Below are 21,298 nucleotides of genomic sequence, written 5' to 3' on the forward strand. Positions count from 1 at the left end.
TGATTAGAAAAAATGACCCATCCCTTGAGGAAGTCGCAAAACAATACAAGGGAAGGGTCCCAGTGTTTGTCCATCCGTCACTCCTTAAATTGACTTACACTTTGGACGTCGGCGGCATTGTGAGAGAAGGTCAGGACATGAAAAACCTGACCACCTTGAGCATTGCATACAACGTCGGTGTCCTTTCCCCGGCTGACTTCGGAGCTGAGCGTAACACACCTTAAGGTAGGTACCATTGCTTTGAATTTGGCTAGTCTGAATGCGAGGGGCTTGAGATCATCGGGCCGGGAGACTCGCTTCCGACACGACCTCTTGTCTCTGGGAGTGGATGTGGCTGCGATTCAGGAGACGCATTTCGTTTCTTTTGTGGACTATCAGGTGCTGGCCTGAGACTTTGAGGTTTTCTCAGCATATGGCAGCCCGAGGGGGAAGGGAGTCTCCTTTCTAGTTAAACGTACCCTGTCCGCGACGGTCGACGTTGTCCATAGGGATGCGGAGGGCAGGCTGGTCGTGGAAAATGTTGCCGTAAAAGATTCCGTGTTTCGGGTGATTGCGGTTCATGCGCCCAGCACCGCTCGTGAGAGGGTCTCATTCTTCAGTCAGCTCGACGCGTTTGTAGATTGTCGGAAGCGGGTAGTGCTAATAGGGGATTGGAATGCCATCTTAGACCCCGACATAGATAAGGTAAGAGGCGAAGCTAGAGGGTCGGAGAGGTGCGAGTCCAGCCTGGCTGAGCTGATGGCTAGATGCGGACTGGTCGACAGGTTTCGGGTCGAGCATCCGGGGCGGGAGAAGCGGACGTGGACCAATAGCGTTTCCTCCTATCCAAATACCTATTTGAACAGGATGTTAGTTAGGACAGGCGAAGTAGACTTCCTATCCTGTCCCACGTTCACTTGGCTAAGCCAGACGGACCATAAATTAGTTATGGCCCGGCTGAAGCTAGGAAATAGGCCTAAGTTAGCGGGGTACTAGAAGTTAAACACCTCCCTTCTGGAGATACAAGACTTCCGAGATCGGTTAAGAGAATTGATTAAAAAGGAACTAGTGGGGGCGGTTACCGGCAGTAAATGCTGGTTAGGTCTCAAAGCCAAGATCAGAAGATTCTGTCAAGTATGCCCAGCGCCTTGTACTAGATAAGGCCAAGACGAAGAAGCAGCTAGAGCAGAAACTAGCCCGGGTTACGGTGGAGGGTGATAGGGTTAGTCAGGAACAAGCTAAGCAGGACCTTCTATGCGAGACTAGCGAGTGTTACGAAGCCATGTAGTTAGAGCTAGGCTTAGAAAGATAGGCAACGAAGCAGTCAATTCTGATGCAGACGTGCGTCGTGAGGTTTCTAGGCGTGGCTCGGACAAATATATTGCGAAAGTTAGACATCCGGATAGACGCACCCTGGAATCGACTTGGGAGATCTGCGAGGGGCTTCGAGAATATTTCGAGGAGCGTTTTACGCAGCAGCCCCATCTTCCGGTCCTTGAGTTTAGCGACTATTTGGCCGACTCTCCCCGCCTCGAGGCGGCTAGAGCAGCTAGTTGCGAGGACTGGGTGACGGAGCGGGAGGTCTTTACAGGTCAGCTGTGACAGATCGCCAGGACTTGATGGTCTGTCATACGAACTGTACTTGAGGCTGTTGCCTATGTTTCTGCCTCTTCTGACGGATGTGTTCAACCATTGGTTTGTTCAGGGATCCATCCCAGAGCAGGTAACCAAGGGAGTGATCACATTGCTGAAGAAAGGTGACTGGCATGGAGGGGAAGAGTTAGACGACTACAGGCCCATAACTCTGCTAAACACAGAGTTGAAGATTTTAGTCAACATCCTGTCGAATTGGCTGCAGGTTGTTATCGACGAGTTGGTTGAACCAGAACAGAACTACGCTGTGAAGCGGAGATCGATTCAGAACAACTTGCACCTGATCCACATGATCCTAGAGGGGTGTATATGACGATACGGGAGCCGCGCTGATCAACTTAGATCAGTCCAAAGCGTTCGATAGGGTCGACCATCGTTTCCTGGCATCTTTCTTGAAGGCCGCCGGTTTTAAACCGGACTTTTGCAAGTGGCTCTCCGTGATGTATCGACAGCCCGCGGCTATCGTGCAAGTCAACAGAAAGCGCTCGAAGCCCTTTGTTATCTCTCGGCTGGTTCGTCAGGGTTGTCTGCTGTCGCCCCTGCTTTACGTCCTGGCTGCAAGCTGAGACATGGGGAGGCAAATTCGGCCCTGCTCGGAATGGCTCTGCCTGGCGGCTCAGCTGTCAAGGTATCCGCGTTTGCCGATGATGTCACGGTCTTCGTGTCGAGCTTCAGAGACATCGAGATCGTGTCGGAGGCGCTTGCACAGTATGAAAGAATCACGGGGGCTAAGATAAACCGCAGTAAGTCTGTCGGACTGCGGTTGGGCGCCTGTAGTGGTAACGCAAACCTCCCGGCGCCCTTCAGCTGGACGGATCGCCTGGTTCAGATCCTTGGCGTGTGGTTCGGACCAGGTCTCCAGCTTGATAAGAATTGGTCGGAGGTACGGTCAAAAGTGAAGGCTGCGGTCAGCGCGTGGCTTCCTAGGAAACTTTCCTTAAAGAGTAGAGCTGAGGCGTGCGCTACATACGTCTTTCCTCTCATCCTTTACGGACTGACCGTACTTCCCCTGCCTGCACAACACCTAAAGGCTCTTGTCGAACTCTTATCCTCCCTCCTTTGGGACAGAGGAAGACACTGGGTGAGCAGACAGGTCTGCTACCAACGTCCGTGTGAGGGAGGTTCGGGAATGCCAGACTTGAAGTGTCATCGAGACACCGAGAGGCTGGCCTTCCTGAGCCACCACCTTCAAGAAGATCAACCATGGCACCCCGCAATTACTGCCGCCTTCCCCGACTTCAATCTCGATCCCGCTATCGAGAGTCGTCACAGGCCGCGTGGAGACTCAGCCTTCCTGAAAGAGTGCCGAGCCGCGCTAAAACTACTACCAAGGTCCATCGACCTTGTGACTGCTACCCGTAGGGAACTCCACAGGGATCTAGTAAGGGGGGCCGCCGACGACCTGCTATGCGCGCATTTGGGTTGGCAGTAGAGTGAGATCCGCTCCGCGTGGAGCTGAGCGCCAGGTTCGAGTCATCTGAACAATTTGGAGTTCTCCCTAACCTGGCGATTGGCCCGAAATGCACTTCCACTTAACAACATACAATGCAGTTCTGGGTTTTTGGAGTCGCCTGCTTGTCCCCGTCGCGGGACAACGACCGTAGAAACGAGTGATCATGCTTTCTTCGATTGCCGTGAACTCCGCCAGTACTGGTCGTATGTCAGCGAGGTGACGGCTCACATCGATCCCGAGCATCCTCGCCCAATTACCGTATCCAATGTTGTCGACAACGTGAGGCCGCCGTTGGACAGAGAAAGACAAATGGTCTACATTACGATCCTGGCCGTGGCGAGAATGGCGATTTGGACATCGCTTCTGCAGGGTGGCCGGAAGTGTTTTTCTGATCAGGATCTGATCACTTTCTTTAAACACCTACTACGGGTGAAGATCAGATGTGATAGAAGAAGGCTGCATCGTGCGGCATTTGACAGAAGATGGATACATGTAGCAAGTCTGTGTGTACGAAAAGGAGCCAAGTTTGAATACATGTTCCCCGCCTAGGTGTGGAACGCGCAGTTCCGTCAAGCATAATCCATTTTCAGCCTCTTAGCTAGCCGAGCAAATGCTTCATCCCTCCCTAAGTAGGAAGACTCCAAGATCCCCATCCCTTCCTATCTGCAATTTTTTCTTCTCGCCCCTCACTCTAAATTTCACCCATCTTGGAAAGAAAGAAATCAATCACTAACTCCCAATCCCTCACCCACAAAATTTTCTTTTCTCCATTTCGTCCCATCTATAGAGCCCCACTTAGAGACCGGCCTGCAGGAGCTCAGGTTCCTTTACAAACCAAGTGAAACAGACGATCTATCAACTAGACGAGGTTGGGAGGGTCCTACTAACCACATTTTTTCCCCCGCCCTCGACACAAATGAATTATCGTATCATCATTGTTATCTTTTTTGTTTTTACACGGAAATAAAAAATGTTTTAAACAATTGGGTGCCAAGTAGGACGTCCCCAAGTACGAAAAGGCGAATGCGGTATTATGGTGAAAGAATATTCTAGCTAAGAGAAACTTTTGTTTTAGTTCTAGAGTGACAAGGATGACCAACGACCCCCATCTGCCCTTCTTTTGAGTTGGCCTAAGTTTTTTGTTCATGTTTTTTTTTTGCCTGAATAAAAGATTTAATATCTCAACGTGTAGTATCTGTTCGGGCAGATACTACAAGAAAGGACCATATGTGGGGGCAACCTCACATACAAGACCCTGGTCAATGTAGGGGCAACCCTTCATACCAATTGTCACTATCCAGCTCCCCTACTCCCCGGGGAGCTACCCATTTCCGCTTCACTCCTCAGATAAAAAAAATCGGCCTTGTGCCTAATTTGCTTGGTGGGGGAGCAAATAAATACCCTTTTCTTGGCCTTTTGGCCAAGATCAAAGTGTAGTATCTTTCCGGCAGATACTGCAAGCAAAGACCATATGTGGGGGCAGCCAATTTTCGGGGGTGCTGAAAACGAATATCATAGTTAAATTTGTTTTATGATATGAAGAAATTACTAGGTGACCAGAAAGCGGGTGCTCATTTTACATTAAATTTATATAAGAAAGTGATCCCCCACTTTTTGAAAGAGTAATTTCTTCATATCATGAAAATTACTTATCTGACCCAAATTTAAACTTAATATTCCTTTTCAGCACCACCGAAAACCATTAAAAGTTGCCATTTTAAAGTTTTTGAGGAAGTTGGAAAGAAACTTGACATTGAGCCCAAAAATTAAGACCTGTTTTTTTTTTTTGTTTAAGCAGTCTTTATAAATGATATGAAAGAAGAAATTTTGAAAAAAAAAATTAAACATTTTAGCGTAGGGGATAACTTTTCTATATAAATTTAACGTAAAATGAGCACCCAAAGCGTTCAACTAGACATGTCATCTCTAGCATCTTTTTCAAGTTTGGCGATCGAGGGGGGAGGGGAAACATGATAAATACAATTTTTTTTTTTAGTTTTTTTGTGGTGGGGGAGGGGAGAAATTACATTTGAAACATAAAATAACAATAAACTTAATTATTTTTATGAAACCATTCTGTACTTTCACCTAACAATTTTATAAGCAGGACGAACCCCAAAATATGACAAATTCAATTTTTCGGGGGTGGGGGGATTACATTAGAAATATAAAATGACGAAAAATGTCATTTATTTGTTTTTGGAATTACTTTTTGGAAGATTTTTTTTTCTTTTTTTTGCGATCGCACGGGCACTCACTGCTATTTTTATTGAAACAAAAGTTGTAATGATCTATTTTTAATTATCTTTTCTTAGTATACCGGTGTGTTTCAAACAGAACTCCATGTCAACCCAGGCAACGCTGGGTACCCATGCTAGTATATATATATATATATATATATATATATATATATATATATATATATATATATATATATATATATATAAGAAACGAAAGGAAAAAAGGAAAAAGGCGAAATAGCGATATATTTAAAACGTAATATGAAACAAAAGAATAGTCTTACACGAGGCATGAATGAGAATGTGCGGCCAATATAAGCATGTTCTTTAATTTTTGTTTTGGTTCTTCGATATCAGCATTGCAGCGAGATCTGTTACCAACGAGGACGTCAAATGTTACCTTTATCTTCTCATCTCTGGCGGCTGGTAAACATCGTGGTATCTCTGTGGAATATAATGAGAGAGAGAGAGAGAGAGTGTGTGTGAGAGAGAGAGGGAGAGAGAGAGAAATTCAGAAAATTAAGATAGGCTTTGGGACACTATACACTAGTAGGGAAACATGGAATTGTCCGGGATTCAATAAGATGCCATCGAAATCGGTGAAATTGCTAATTTTTTTCAATCAAATAGATTGATTTCCTGCTGTGGTCCAGGACCCATCGCGGTGCACCGGGAGGAAGTTTCACATTCCTCATAGCAGTGACTTAGTCCACAATACATTGTAGTCTACATTGCACTGTAGAGAACCTAGTGTGCATTTTATGAAATGTTTTTATATACTGGCTTGAATTTAAGTTTAAAATGCAAATGTCAAGTATCATGATGCAGTTGTGCTCTAAACAGAAACATCATTTTGAACGCACTCATGTTTTATCAAAGAACCTACTGTTGATTTTATACGCCTTGCCTTTCTGCTTGTGCGATGATAAAACTTCTCAAGTGCACTTGTGATGTTAGGCTGTATAAGGTGTTACCTTTGATGGTAATTTGACTGTTTCTTCTTTAACTGGATTTTTTCGATTATCAATTTTCGATACTTATTTAAGGCATTCTGATACAAAACCTATCCAAGAACACCCACAGATACATAAAGCAGATTTGAGTGAATTTAAAAAGTATCGGCGCAGCCGTTTCGGAGTCTATAGGGAACGAACTCACACACAGAAACAAACAAAGATGTACACACAAACACACAAACAGACAAAGTACCTTTTAAAAATAAGTAGAGATTATGTCTAGAATCCTTATTCAACTTTTTATTAAAATCCATTACATCAATTTGATTCCAGAAAATCTGTCAAATTTACGGATTAAGCTTAGAGACCTTAAGTTGAAATTTAAATTCAAGTAATCTTGCTCAATTATATAAATAAAGCTCAATGCAAATCTGATAAATTTAAATTTTCAAATGGAAGATTGTGCCCGTATCATGCCCACTAAACATCTTATAAAATGCTCGAAAGAAACTGAAATTTTCGAATTAATATTTTACAAAAGTTGGAAGTTAGCTGACTTTTATAGAAGGGCTTCCACCCACTTTTATACCTTAAATTAAATATTACTTGCATTCGAGACTCTTGCGCTTAGTATCTGTGTTCAACATTTCGGAACTATCAATTAATTAGCTTCGAAGTGAATCATTTGCATACGGATATATAAAAATATAAACACGCTTTACTGTACAAAGAGATGTATAAAAGATAGGTACTTACTTTGTGGGCCGAACGAATATACTGGACCGTGCACAGTAGAAAGTGGAAATCCAAACTGGTCAAAATTTGAGTTAAGCATTGGTGGCATTGATTGAATTGGTGGAAAATGTGCGAATGGAGGCAGATCTACATAAGGGGGGTAACCCTCTGGAATTAAAAAAAAAACGTTAGTTGATATAAGCGTTGTTCAAAGAAAAATATTAGAATATATATATATATATATATATATATAGAATATATATATATATATATATATATATATATATATATATATAATAACAAGTAAAATGTACATGTTTAAAAATATACAAATATGAAGAAAGTAATCATTTTTAGCCAAGGACACACACACACACACACACACACACAAACACACCCACATACCTCCAATCTAATAGGTCCCACTTTGTCAACTAGGCTCCAACCCCTGTCACATCGCCGAAATGTTGCGTTCCAGTGCATGGTTTACAAATATTTTAATGGAATGTACTCTGATGAACTCATTGTCCTCTAAGTGCGTTAAAAGTACAGTAAAATTTGAAGGGGGTAGTATAATGGTATGAGGCATGATATCTACAAAAGGAACTGGCCCGAATGTACAGAGAATTGATGAGAGAACATGTGGTTGCTAATCTTTCTGATTCTGGTATCTTTCTGCAAGACAGCGCACCGTGCCATAAAGAAAAAAATAGTTTTATAAGAGCTAAATATATTCAATATTTGCGTTATGGATTGGTCTGCTCAAGGACCCAACCTTAAGCCAATTGAAAATGTTTGGAAAATTATTGGTGATAAGATCACAGAAAAAAAATTTTTGATTATTTATGGGAATGTATAAGAAAATCCTGGAATAATATCCCCCCTATAACATGTGAACGATTATTTCTGTATTGCAGCAAAAGATGTCATAGTGTGATTAAAAACAAGGGGCTTTTCACTAAATACTGAAAGGATTCTTTGTTTTTTCATTAATAATTTCCCCCGTTCCTGAACTTTTGGACACCAGTAATTTAATTAAAATCATATGTAAAAAACTAATATGTATTCAAAATCCAAAATAAAAAAAATATATATTTTACTTAACTACCATTATTAAACATTAGAAAATTCACCAACATTTTCCCCCCTTTTTCATAGATAAAGTTAGAAGTCATTTAAAAGAAAATGATCGACGGTTCCTTAACTTTTGGACGCTACTATATATATATATATATATATATATATATATATATATATATATATATATATATATATATATATATATATATATATATATATTATCTTCCACCAGACTATCCATTCATGTGTAATCACCTTTTTCTTTACCATACTCCCTCTGCTTAACTTATTTTGTTTTCAAGTAAGATCTTTGACTTACTTGTTGTTTCATCAAATACTTCTGCATGCAAAATCCGATCCCGCATTTTGCTAATTCTTTCCTCTGATGAGAAGGAGAGTATTTCTTCGAAACTCCGCGGATTAAGGACTATCCATTTATCTAGTGTTTCCTTTTCAGATTAAATATGTTTTTAACTCATTTGAAAGTGTTTTTTAACATATTTTATTTACTGTTTGCTCATATATATATATATATATATATATATATATATATATATATATATATATATATATATACATATCAATTTGATACAATAGTTTTGCCGATTTGGAAACTATTGTAATTTACTTTATGCATATCGTCATTAATTAAACATATCTCTATGATTAATTTATAACGTTTTGTTCATATTATTAAAGCATCATTCATATTTTTCTACAATATTTTCACCCATGTTCATCACAGCACTACTGACTAAAGATCTCACTGGAGAAATTAGTTGAAAAATTGTGCCCTATTTGCATATTCTTCTGACCTAGCTCTCTCAGATTATCACTTGTTTCGACAATTACGAAATCATATGGCCTTTGGTTAATATTAAGAGAAGAGATTGAGCATGAGTGAGATTTACATTTCGCATCCAAACCTAAAGAATTAACAAGCGATGAATTTATAAGCTCAGTTAACAGATGGAATCAAGTTATAGAAAGTTATTGCTATGAATAACGATTTTCAAAAACAGTTAATTATTTACAATATGAAATTTTAAATCTTTATAAACTTTTGCACCGACTTGATACATATATATACGAATGTTTTTTTAGAACACTCATTGCTCTAGTTTAGTAAACGTTTTTAAGTACCTTATAAAATTTTTGTTGCAATATTCGCAGAGTTATATTTTCCTTATATATATATATATATATATATATATATATATATATATATATATATATATATATATATAGTAAAAAATTCTAATATCACACGTATATCTGTATAACATTCATATTATTTTATTGCTTGTAGAGCAAGTCATACGGATAAAAAATAAAAAAATAAAACTTATTTATTATTGGTCATTGAGAGAATATTCCAGAAAAAAAAAAACACTTTAAACACGGATGCCGCGAGCAAAAGAGTTATGCGTTTATGCCGCCTTCTTTTTTTTTATATATATCTTAACTATATTTCTAAAATTTTACGTATCTAATTTTTAAAGAAAGGGGCGATAATTCAGTCAATAAACCATAGCTAATTTTATTCTTAAAATATTGATGATAAAAACTTTAGTTTAATCATATTAGATTTCCAAATAGTGTACCGCAGTGAAAGCAAAAATACGAAACTAAATAAACCAGCAAAAATTACCATGTTGTGTACAATCCAGATGTAAACAAATCTTTATCGTCGTGAAAATTATCCCTAAATAGAATAAAAATACAAGAATATCCATTGTTTTTATTATAAAAATCTGATACCCTGAAAAATATTAATCAGTAGTTCTATTATTTCACTGATTTTAACCTTATGTTAGTTTAAAACTTATGCTGATTGTTATAATAATCTTATTCAGTCAAGCGTCAAACAAGAGCTTAGTAGTGACTTATTTTTTCGAGTTATCTCCCTTAGATCCATAATTATTTTCCTACGCGAATGCGTAGAAACTTATAAAATCTATAAACTAACGTCTCTATAAAATTTTTTGAATATATTTACTACGATTCCACTACCTTTATAAATTTACAACTAATACTAAAACCTAAGTGGAAAAATTAATCTATGTTCATTTGATAGGATATGTAAAGATATCATTACATCTCCAAAAAGTCAAACGTTAGTCCTATCGTACCTTAGGGTAAATTCTTAGTTATAGTAATATTAATATTCATATGTTAATCTAAATCTTTAAGCCACACATATTTACGTAGTGTTTAATTTACGTTTTATATTAAAATAATTTATTTTTTATTTATTTTTCATTGTTATAATTATTTTATATTTAAATTACTTTATCAATTTGTTGTCTATTTTTCTAAATCTATAATTTATTCAACTAAAAATCGAGTAGTAGATTTTATTGTGAAAAATACTAAAAGTCTTAAATTTCAAGAGACCAAGTAAAAACTATTATAAACTACAGTAAAATACGTTTTTTTCTAAATCCAGTAAAGTATAATTTATTAAATATAAAGACTTCAACAATAACCCATAAGATTTATAGATTTCAATTAGAACCACAATGATATTCAGATATACATGCCTATGTATGTATCTATCGTAAAATTTGGCATGTGACCATTTAGTTATCTCCATATCATAAGCCTACCTCTAGTTCATTTTGAAATAAATTACCAAAATAAATCTTAAAATTTATATAAGCTCATAGTTAATAAATATGAATAGTGACCGTTTAAACACATGAAAAACTTTTTAAAATTTATAAAAACTTATGAACTGCAATTATCATTAATAAGTAAACGTATGGATGTGACTATTGCACGATGTTTATAAAAATAATTTCTTATAATTAGCTTGGAAACCAAGAATCCGATTCAAGTTATAACTTAGAATTCAACCCATCAAATATCTCAGAATCTATTTCCCATTGAATTTTTAAGTTAATACACTAGTGTTTTTGCATAAAGTATATTTTTATTAAGTATACTAGGATGAATAATATATACAAAATTTCCATAGACTTCAAAGAAAATTACCTCAAATCTCACATTTAATTAATTTGAGTTGGTTATATAGGCATTGTATTTTTTTCATGTAACTTAACTTTACACCCTTATTTATTTACTTATTTATTTAACGATACACTGTTTATTAATTCTTAAAAAGCACATATTCATTATTGTGTCTTGTTTATGTAAAAATAAAGTCTATATTAAACCATAAGTATATAAATTTTATTTATATTCTTATTATAATTTAAATCCCTTAACATGATTTATATCTTTCTTTATATCTGATATATAGATTATGTTTGATATTATTACTCTACACTTACAATAAAATTAAATATACTAGCATATATCTCGTCCTATGTATACGACCTTGGATGATTCTATGGTTTTTATTCAACAAATTTTCGTTGAATATAACTATGCGAAAAGATTCGAAAATGCATAATTTACGCCTTTTTTCTTATTAGGAATGCATTTATTTGCCTTTCCTAGAATGAACCATTTTAGTTTTAATCTTGATTTTGACTAAATTCCTAACATATATAGCTAAAGAAGTCTGAGGCTTATCTAAATCTACATAAGATTCAGTTGCAAACGAGCACATATGATTTCTATATCTCTGCTTGTATGTAATCAATACAAGCTTTAGATTCATTTACAGTAACTACATCACATTTGTATACCATATTTGTAATAAAAAAATTTTCATTTAACGGCAATTATTCTGGTTTCAGCAGTTACAAATATTTTCGGTCGTACTATTTTTATCACTTGGTCCAAGTATCACCTGTGGTCTGCATGTCTTTTGTATTTTGTTTTATTATATCCTATTATACTAGGGTTTTGTAGTTGAGAAAGATAATTTAATTGTGTTTTTATGAAATAGTTTACCTAATCTGCTATCTCTGGGTAAATACCTATCAATGATATCATAACGTTTGTGGAGATATTTGAAAGAATACGTTTACTATATAGCGGATTAAACTATATGGCAGACGGTCGTCTATCTTCTTTAGGATAGATTGCCTATTACCTTATCTATGTTTTGTATTTTAGGTAATGCAATTTCATTAATATTGTTACTTGCCCTTTTACTATTTTTCTCTTAATTTTCTCCCCCATATATATACTTTTTCTTTCTTATATATATATATATATATATATATATATATATATATATATATATATACAGAGAGAGAGAGAGAGAGAGAGAGAGAGAGAGAGAGAGAAAATTTGAATAAAATATTTTATAATATGCAAATACATAATCGAATTATAAATATAACGGGACAACTCCGGCCAGCTAGTATCTATCTTTCGCTCTGTCAAATTATTATTATTATTACTAACAGAACCTGTTAATCGGCGTTGCCTGGTGGAAGCCTGCCCCTCCTTGCAAAAAGTAAACTACAGTTGTTGTTGGTGGTCACTGCCGAACCTGGACAATTGCGGTCACTGACGACCGTGGCTGAAATGAAATAATCTGGCTTTCACTGACGATTTGTTCTGATTTGGGGCAATAACATGCAGGTACAATTTGAATTTAAAAAAAAAAGCAATTAAGGGAATGCGTAAATCAGTACGAATTTATAAAATTACAAAAAATGACCTATTAGAATAATAATGGAAGGTAAAAAACAGAAGATTTAGGGATTCTCACTGTATATGAACTGTTTAGAGTGATCGAAATCAGTGGTAGCCCTAACTGCTTCCGTTTGCTGTTCAAGTCTTTCTCTTGTTTTCAACTCTTCCACTATTAATAGTATTAAAGTAAATTTCAGTTTTATATTGTTTTTTTTTTAACATGTAAAACAAACCAATTACGACTTTTTCACTTCACTTCTTTGAGTATTACATGTAAAAAACGGCATTCGGAATAGACATCCCAAACTTCCTATGTTTAGTAGGGCTTTTGAAATAGACACTAACAACCTCTTTTAAGAACAGTGTTCGGAATAGACACCCCAACATACCTATGTAAAGAACGGAATTTCGGAGTAGACAACCCCTTTTTGGGGGTAGGGAGAATAATTCAACCACATTTAACCGTGATAATCGTTGTCAGCATACCTATCCGCAAATTCTAAAAAAAATGGGGGCGGCAGTGTCGGTAGGAGATACGTAGATTTGTTTATCACGCGTGCGTAGAAATCTGACACCCAGTAATTTATAGGTCATAATATAGGTCATACTATCTCTATATATATTTGTCTCCGCAAAATTGAATGAGATTTTCTTAATCAGCATAGTCGAAAACCTAAAACAAGTCGTCATTCTAAAAAAAAATTGTGGAGGTGGATCTAATGTAAAAATTTCTTCCACTAAAAAATAAATAGATAAATAGATAAAAATAAAAAGGTTAACATGTGTGCAATCTCGAGAATCAGTCCGGAAAATTAAATTAAATGAAATACTTCTCATAATTCGAAATTGGTGAAAACATATGTATAGAACAAATAATTGTTTTCCTATGTAATGAAATTTACGTTAAAATTGTAGCGTAGGAAATAGGTGTAAAAAATCAGTAAATGTGCATAAAACCAGACTCTAACTTTCAAACACGCCGGCAAGTCTGTCAATTGAGGTATGGAAACACAAAATGGATACAATACTTCCGCTATTCTTCAAAACTGCTTACTCATATAATTGGGCAAAATATTAAGATATTTTTTGTTTATATATTTTTTCAAACATATTTACGTTTAGTTCTTTGTTTTTTTTTTCAAATATAGTTACGTTTTTTAAAATGTACTTTATTTAAATATACTTTATTTATACCTGCGCAATCTATTACGACCGTCGCCGTTTAAAAATAAATGTTCCGGTAATATCATCTACTGGATTCGTACTTATTATGTTGTTTGAAGTTAATGTTTTTTAATATATGTGCAATATACACATTTTGAAACTGATAAACTATTTTCTGTTGCACATTCACCTTTTTGAAACTACTAAACTTTTTAAAAAATGATACATTCATTGTTTTCTTTTAATGTTTCTGTAAATAAATATATTTTTAAATATCTAAATAGTTTGATGAAATATATAATATTAACTTAAATAAACATAGTTATTTGAAAAGATTTTCGATTAAAAAATAAGAAAATAAACTGATTAAAATGTTTATTTATTTTTATATATTTTATTATGAGAGGCGGGTAAAAAAATTAACATAAAAATAGTGTACGATAAAAATAATTAAACAGCTTTAAAATGTGAATATTTCACATATTTTAAAAACATTAAATTCAAACATCAGAATAAATACTAATCCAGTAGATGATATTGCCGAAAATTTATTTTTAAATAGGCAACGATCGTAATAGATTGTGCGAGTTTAAATAAAATATATTTAAGTAAATTATATTTAAAAACGTAACTATGTTTGAAAAAATATAATTAATTACTGGGACAAATGTACAAAGCGAGCGAGCGAGAAAGAGAGAGAAAGGAAAAAATGTTTGTTGTTTTTCTTCAGCATCGTCGTTACATTTTTTCTTCGGCATAAAAGGAAATGTAAAAAGCGAGCGAGAGAGAGAGAGAGAGTTAAGAAGCATATATACGGAGAGAGATATTGTTTGTGTCGTAAAATGTAAGAAACTAAACGCAGCAATTTACTTAGAGAGCAAAAGTAGGTATCATTGCGACGCCATATTTGAACGGTGCATTAGCGTTCGTTTAGCATGCGAATACCGTTATCTGGAATATAGGAATGGTCAGAGTTCAGTCAATCACAATAGGCGTAATTAGTCTCGGGAGACTTTATTATTTTTGAATCGGAAAAGGGAAGCATTATGTTATATCTATAAGTTTATGATCCAGTTACGAACGGTGCAAGCACAATATATGTATAATACATATATTTCCTTCCGGTGTTGACTGGAGTGGTAGAAGGATGATATTTTGAGGAAAATAGGAACTTCTTTCTCAAAAGATGGTTGTGATCGTGATCATGTTGCTCCTAAGATGAAATGTAGGATTTTATTATAACGACTAAATGTATCTAAAATGTCGCTCTAAAGTTATGTAAAATTTTATATCTATATAATTAATTACTAGATGAAAGATACTGTTTTTAAAGTGCACCAAAATGTACATAACATAAAATAAATCCAAGGTAATTTTTTATTCAATTTAAATTAAATTTTTATACCTTACTTTGTAAAATTTATAAAATTGTAATTTGAAGATAAATAAATTCTTGAATCTGGTACCTTTATTTTTTTAAGCCTATAGTAAAAACATTTTGTTTAACAATTTTCATGCCTTGGATGAAATGCTTTTCTAACTTGTATCTTATCTTTTTAAGATTGTATTTTAAAACTCTCCTTCTCTCTATTTCAGTTTGTATTTCTCCTCACACCACAACTCATTTCTGCAACCCCCTCTTTGTATTATTACAGGTCTTAATATTCTCTCTGTTTCAGTTTGTATTTCTCCTCACACCACAACTCATTTTTGCAACCCCTTTGTAATCTCCCTTTGTAATACACGTCTGAATAATGAGAAAATCTGAATTTGTTTTAACAAAAACTTTAAAATAACTTGTTTAGATTAAATTTTTAAAAACCTCTTTCAGAATAGAGAATCTTTAAAATTTAATAAGGAAAATATTTTATATAGGTTCCATGAACAAATATTCAGTACATAACGAGAAAAATAGAGATAAAAATTTCAAAAGGATTGTATAACTGGTTACGGTCAATAGTAGTCCTCGCCAGCGAAAGTCTTTGTTATTGTTATTCTATTATTATTATTATTTAAAACATTTTGTGTTCTGCTCTTTCGCGCGAGGACTAATAAGATAATGGCTAATAGTCTAGGCATAATAAACTTGTGCGTGGCATCTATTGCTCCAGACGTACAGTACTTTGGTTCAGGGAGGAATTTCTGCAATCAAATATGGAGATTATTATTATTATTATTATTATTATTATTATTATTATTATTATTATTATTATTATTATTCGAAAATATACAAATAAAAACCGACGTCATTCTTTGGGTAAAACGCTATCTTAAGTAAGCTTGTTTAATTTCTACAAATATTAATTTGATTGATAGATAGTTACTCACTATCGCAACCTGTAGTAGCCCGGATATATTTATGGTTTTATTTTTATTATTTATTTTAGTCTGTTTGTATTTTCATTTAGATATTATTAAATTCAAAGTTGTTCTTCGGCTATGAAAAAAATTATAGATATAATTATTATCAGTATTATTAATAGTAATAGATTATTTAGCATTATTATTATCACATTATTATGACATTATTATTATTTCTCACTAGGAATTTACACACGAGCCAACATCAATGATTACTAAATGACAACAAAACAACAACAACAACAACAATTATTATTATTATATTATTATTTTTTATATACCTATATCTAGAACAGTCAAGTTATGTTTATGTATAAAGGTATTATTATTATTATTATTATTATTATTATTATTATTATTATTATTATTATTATTATTATTATTATTTGTACCCACTAGGATTTCTCACACAGCCCATCGTCTAAAATTGATGGTGTTCCCCGGAGTCTGGGTAACAGCAAGTTTCCCTAGATTTCAAGTACTGCACCTTTTTCGATAATCTTTGCAAATCATTTTGCGTTATCGCAACATTCGTTTGCTATTGATTTCTTGAGAAAAATGTCATTTGGTCTTCTCTGGAATTTTAGTGGTAATAACCCCCCCCCAAAGGTTCCAGAACTCTTCGCACTTATCCAATGCAAGTTTTGGTTAGTGCCTATCCATTTTCCTTGACTTTCGCGGCTATATTGTGTATCAGCTGAAGGGGTTGAGGACAATATTTATAAAATATTTTTTAAATTAAGCTCGTTCGGATTCATGTGAATGCCCTTCCAACTTTTTGGTTTACTTCTGTTGCAGTTTTAATGTAGTTGGTCAGTGTCTGTACTTTATTATTATCATTATATTATTACGCTTATCGCTCCGTCCGTTATCATGCTGTGCATCCCTAAAAAAGGAAAGTGGAATATTCCAAATAAACCTGTCACCCTTAAGAAATTGAAAAAAAATTGGTGTCGCTGTTGAGGCAAAGCTAATAAAAATGATTTGTCTTTCTTGGCCTTTTGGCTAAGATCAAAGTGTAGTATATGTTCTTCATGTGCTACGTTTCAATTTCTTCTCTCTCAGTGGAAGAGAAATCCTTTACGACTAAGACAATTTTTTCTCCACGTTAAAATACGACCCTGGTGTCTAAATCTGTCCCGTGGGGAGGCATTGTGTATGGGTACTATGTTTAATGTAACAAAGTTTTAATATTAAAAAAGTAACTTGAAAAAGGTATTTCTGATTTAATAACAAAATGCCCTGGAAATGTCACTTCTGGTTAATTATAAAATGCCCTGGAAAATGTCCGTTCTGATTTTTTTTGTTTACTTGCCTCCCCACAAGGGCGGAATTGGACATGAGATCGGTTAAAAATTTAGGGGGACCCAAGCTCCCCAAAAGGGGCACTCTGGTCAATAACAAAAATAAAAATTGTATTAGTAATGAAGGATTTCTCCTATATCAACCAAGACCAAAACAAGGGGGGATTTAAGTTACTGGAATACTGAAACTGATACTACACTCAGAAATTCATTTTGAAGCAATGGTGTCCTAATCCCTAACCGTGTTTTTATGTAATACTTTCGAAAAGCTGCTGAAACATTTTATGATTTAAACATTACTTTATTTCAAGTATATTTTAAGCATTGGGTTACGGGATATGAAGTCAGTCCCGGAAATTACTCAAACCGTTTACGATTTAAACATTACTTTATTTCATGTATATTTTTAACAGTGGAGTGTGGGATATTAAATCAGTCCCGAAAATCGGTGAAACAGTTTACGCATTACACATTACTTTATTTAATTATATTTTTAACATTGGGGTGGGAAATATGAAGTCGGTTCCAGAAATGGCTGCAACCATTTACGTTTCGGACACTACATTATTTAATGTATATTTTTAACAGTAGGATGGGAGATAAGAAGTCGGTCCCGGAAATGGCTGAAAAAGTTTACGATTTATACATTACTTTATTTCATGCATATTTTTAATAGTGGAGTGGGGATTATAAGTCAGTTCCAGAAATGGCTGAAACAGTTTACTATTTAGACATTGCATTATTTCATGTATATTTTTAGCAGTGGGTTGAGGGATATAAAATCAGTCCCGGAAATGGCTGAAACAGTTTAATATTAAGACATTACATTATTTCATGTATATTTTTAGCACTGGGTTGGGGATATAAAGCCAGTCCCGGAAATGGCTGAAACAGTTTACGATTAAAACATTACTTTATTTAACAGTGAGGTGGCGGACATGAAGTCAGTCTTGGGATTGAATGAGATGTGCAAATATATACTATCAGAAAGCGTCGCCCAGTATTGAATGAGATAGGTGGAAACATATAGTAGCAAAATACCCAGCATCACCCGGGATCGAATGAGATAGGTGAACGATATATATTAGCAGAATATGCAGCGTCACTCGGATTTGGATAAGATAGGTGAAACATATATACTATGACAATACCCAGAATTGATTGATTTGTTTGTAATGAAATAATCAGCCCAGGCAATATATCAAAGTTATTATTTAAGTAAGGGGGAGCGACAAAGTTAAAGTTATGAAAATTATTGTCGAAATTAGTAACATATCCCAGAATTAAGAAAAATGATGAAGTGTGAGTTAATTGATATTTGTGATTTTTATTAAATAATCAGCTCAGATAATATATCAAAGTACTTTTTTCAGTAAGAGAGGGCGACGAGGACGGTTTAAATTATAAAAAATTATTGTCGAAATTAGTAACCTATCCAAGAATTACGAAAAATGACGAAATGTGATTTAATTGATTGGCATATTTATAATAAAATAGACAATATATCAAAGTTATTAGATAAGTAAAGGGGAAGGAGATAAGGAGGGCTGAAATTATGAAAAATTATTGTCGAAATTAGTAACATATCCAAGAATTACGAAAAAATGATGAAATATTAGTTAATTCATTGGTGTGTTTGTAAAGAAATAATCAGCCTAGAAAATATATCAAAGTTATTATTTAGTAAAGAAGGAAGGCGAAAATGTGGGTTAAAACTATGAAAAATGATTGTCGAAATAAGTAACGTATCCAAGAATTATGAAAAATGATTAAATGTGATTTCATGCATTAGTGTGTTTGTAATGAAATAATAAGCCCAGACAATATTTCAAAGTTATTATTTTATTAAGGAGGGGGCGATAATATGGGTATAAATTATGAAAAATGATTGTCGAAATTAGTAACATACCCAAGAATTGCTAAAAATGATGAAATGGAGGTTAATTGATTAGTGTGTTTGTAATGAAATAATCAGCCCAGCAAATGTATCAAAGTTATTATTTTAGTAAGGTTGGGCGACAACGTTGGTTTAAATTATAAAAAAAATATTGTCGAAATTAGTAACATAAGAATTACGAAAAATGATGAAATATGAGTTGATTGATGTGTGTGTTGGTAATGAAATAATCAGCCTAGACAATATATCAAAGTTATTATTTTAGTAAGGTGTGCGATATGGTGAGTCTAAATGATGAAAGATTATTGTCAAGATTAGTACCATATCCAAGAATTATTAAAAATGATGAAATGTGAGTTAATTGATAGTTATTTTTTTTTTATAAAATAATCAGCCGATAGAATATATAAAATTTAATATTTTAGTAAAGGGAGGGGCGATAATGTGGGTTGAAATTATGAAAAATTATTGTCGAACATAATAACATATTCAATAATTATGAAAAATGATAAAATGTGAGTTAATTGACCGGTGTGTTTGTAAGGAAATAATCAGGCCAGGAAATATATCAAAGTTATTATTTTAGTAAGGGGGCGATACAGTTTTAATAAAAAAAACTAGAATAATATGATTGTGCCTTCATTCATGCTAAACAGAACGCTCACAGAATGCCTAGCAACAATATATTACATATGAAAAATGCTGCTGTGGAATTTCCTCAGGTCCCGCTAGTTATTATTATTATTATTATTATTATTATTATTATTATTATTATTATTATTATTATTATTCGTAAATAGACAAATAGAAAACATTCAACACGATTCTTTGTATATGGTGTTATGTAAAGTAAGCATGTATTTGAAGTATTTTCGCAGATATTAATTTCTGTTTTAGTATCAATTTTAAAGTTATTACAGTACCGTGTTGTTATTCAATTATTAATGCAATGCAATAATTATAAACCTCTAAAGTTATGTAAACGCCTTAACTGATGATTTGTTAGCCGTCCATTTTTTAATTGCTTCGAAAGCAAAGTATCACCTGCTATGAAAGGTAATCTTCTAAATAGTGTAGAATCATGCGTCTCTCTTGTGTCATGTTGGTGATCACTGAGGGCGCGAGCATTGGTTTACAAGTATATGAAAATAAAAAAAAACACTAAACCACAAGAGAAAACACAACTGCAATAGATTTTGGACGCTGATGATACCATCGAGAAAAAGAACCCTCTAAACGTTAACGCCCACATTTCAGTTAAGTTTCAGTGTATCAACTAAGAGTCAGTTGAGATAATTTGTCATTCGAGGTCATCACTGTCGATAAGTTGAAGTCAGCTAATCTCGGGTGTACTTAAACTCTGTTCGGTTTGTTCCGGGCCGTAAACTGTCGCAAACTAAAAACTATTCTTAAACTAACTTTCTCTTAAATCTATTGCCTCACAATTGGAAATCCTGTGTCCGGTCTTCTGCCTAGCAGAAAATGACTACTTTTAGTTTACCACCCTTCGCAATCCTGAGAACCTTTGTATGCACTGGTGAATCCATTTTAACCATTGTCCCTTGTAATTTACTTATAACAATTTTTTCTTCCTAACACACTCCGAGGGGGTGTCAGTAGTATCGCGAGAAAAACAAAATATTTTACATTCCATTATAATCTTTAATAAATAATAAGAAATACATAATCTAAACAAATGTACTTGTTTATCGAAAATTTGTGAAATTGGAGCAATAGATATTTTTTAAATTAAGGATGCAAGCAGCAGCAACCCTTTTTCATCATCGTCGAAAACGTCTCCATTGTAACCATCTTTCTAGGAAGAATACGTGTTTATGCGTAAATCAAAGACAACACTACAAATGCCTTTTACAAAAGCAAATTATGGTATCGCTATTAATCTGTTTAACCTAATGAGA

The 21,298-nt window shown here is 34.2% G+C and overlaps 1 protein-coding gene and 1 pseudogene across 1 annotated transcript in view; one reads left to right on the top strand and one right to left on the bottom strand.

Moving 5' to 3' along the window:
- LOC145283552 (uncharacterized) overlaps positions 1–21,298 on the bottom strand; it is a 71,998-nt gene that overhangs the window by 8,644 nt on the left and 42,056 nt on the right. Inside the window, exons 8-9 of the mRNA XM_080132438.1 lie at positions 7,038–7,184; positions 5,610–5,769 (exon numbers count right to left, since the gene is read on the bottom strand). Of these exons, the coding sequence (XP_079988564.1) occupies positions 5,610–5,769; positions 7,038–7,184 (307 nt within the window). The remainder of the gene's footprint in view (positions 1–5,609; positions 5,770–7,037; positions 7,185–21,298) is intronic.
- Positions 17,163–17,278, top strand: LOC145284720 (U2 spliceosomal RNA; annotated as a pseudogene).

This window comes from Euprymna scolopes, chromosome 1 (assembly GCF_053919585.1).
Source record: "Euprymna scolopes isolate OS-2025 chromosome 1, ASM5391958v1, whole genome shotgun sequence".
NCBI lineage: Eukaryota > Metazoa > Mollusca > Cephalopoda > Sepiida > Sepiolidae > Euprymna > Euprymna scolopes.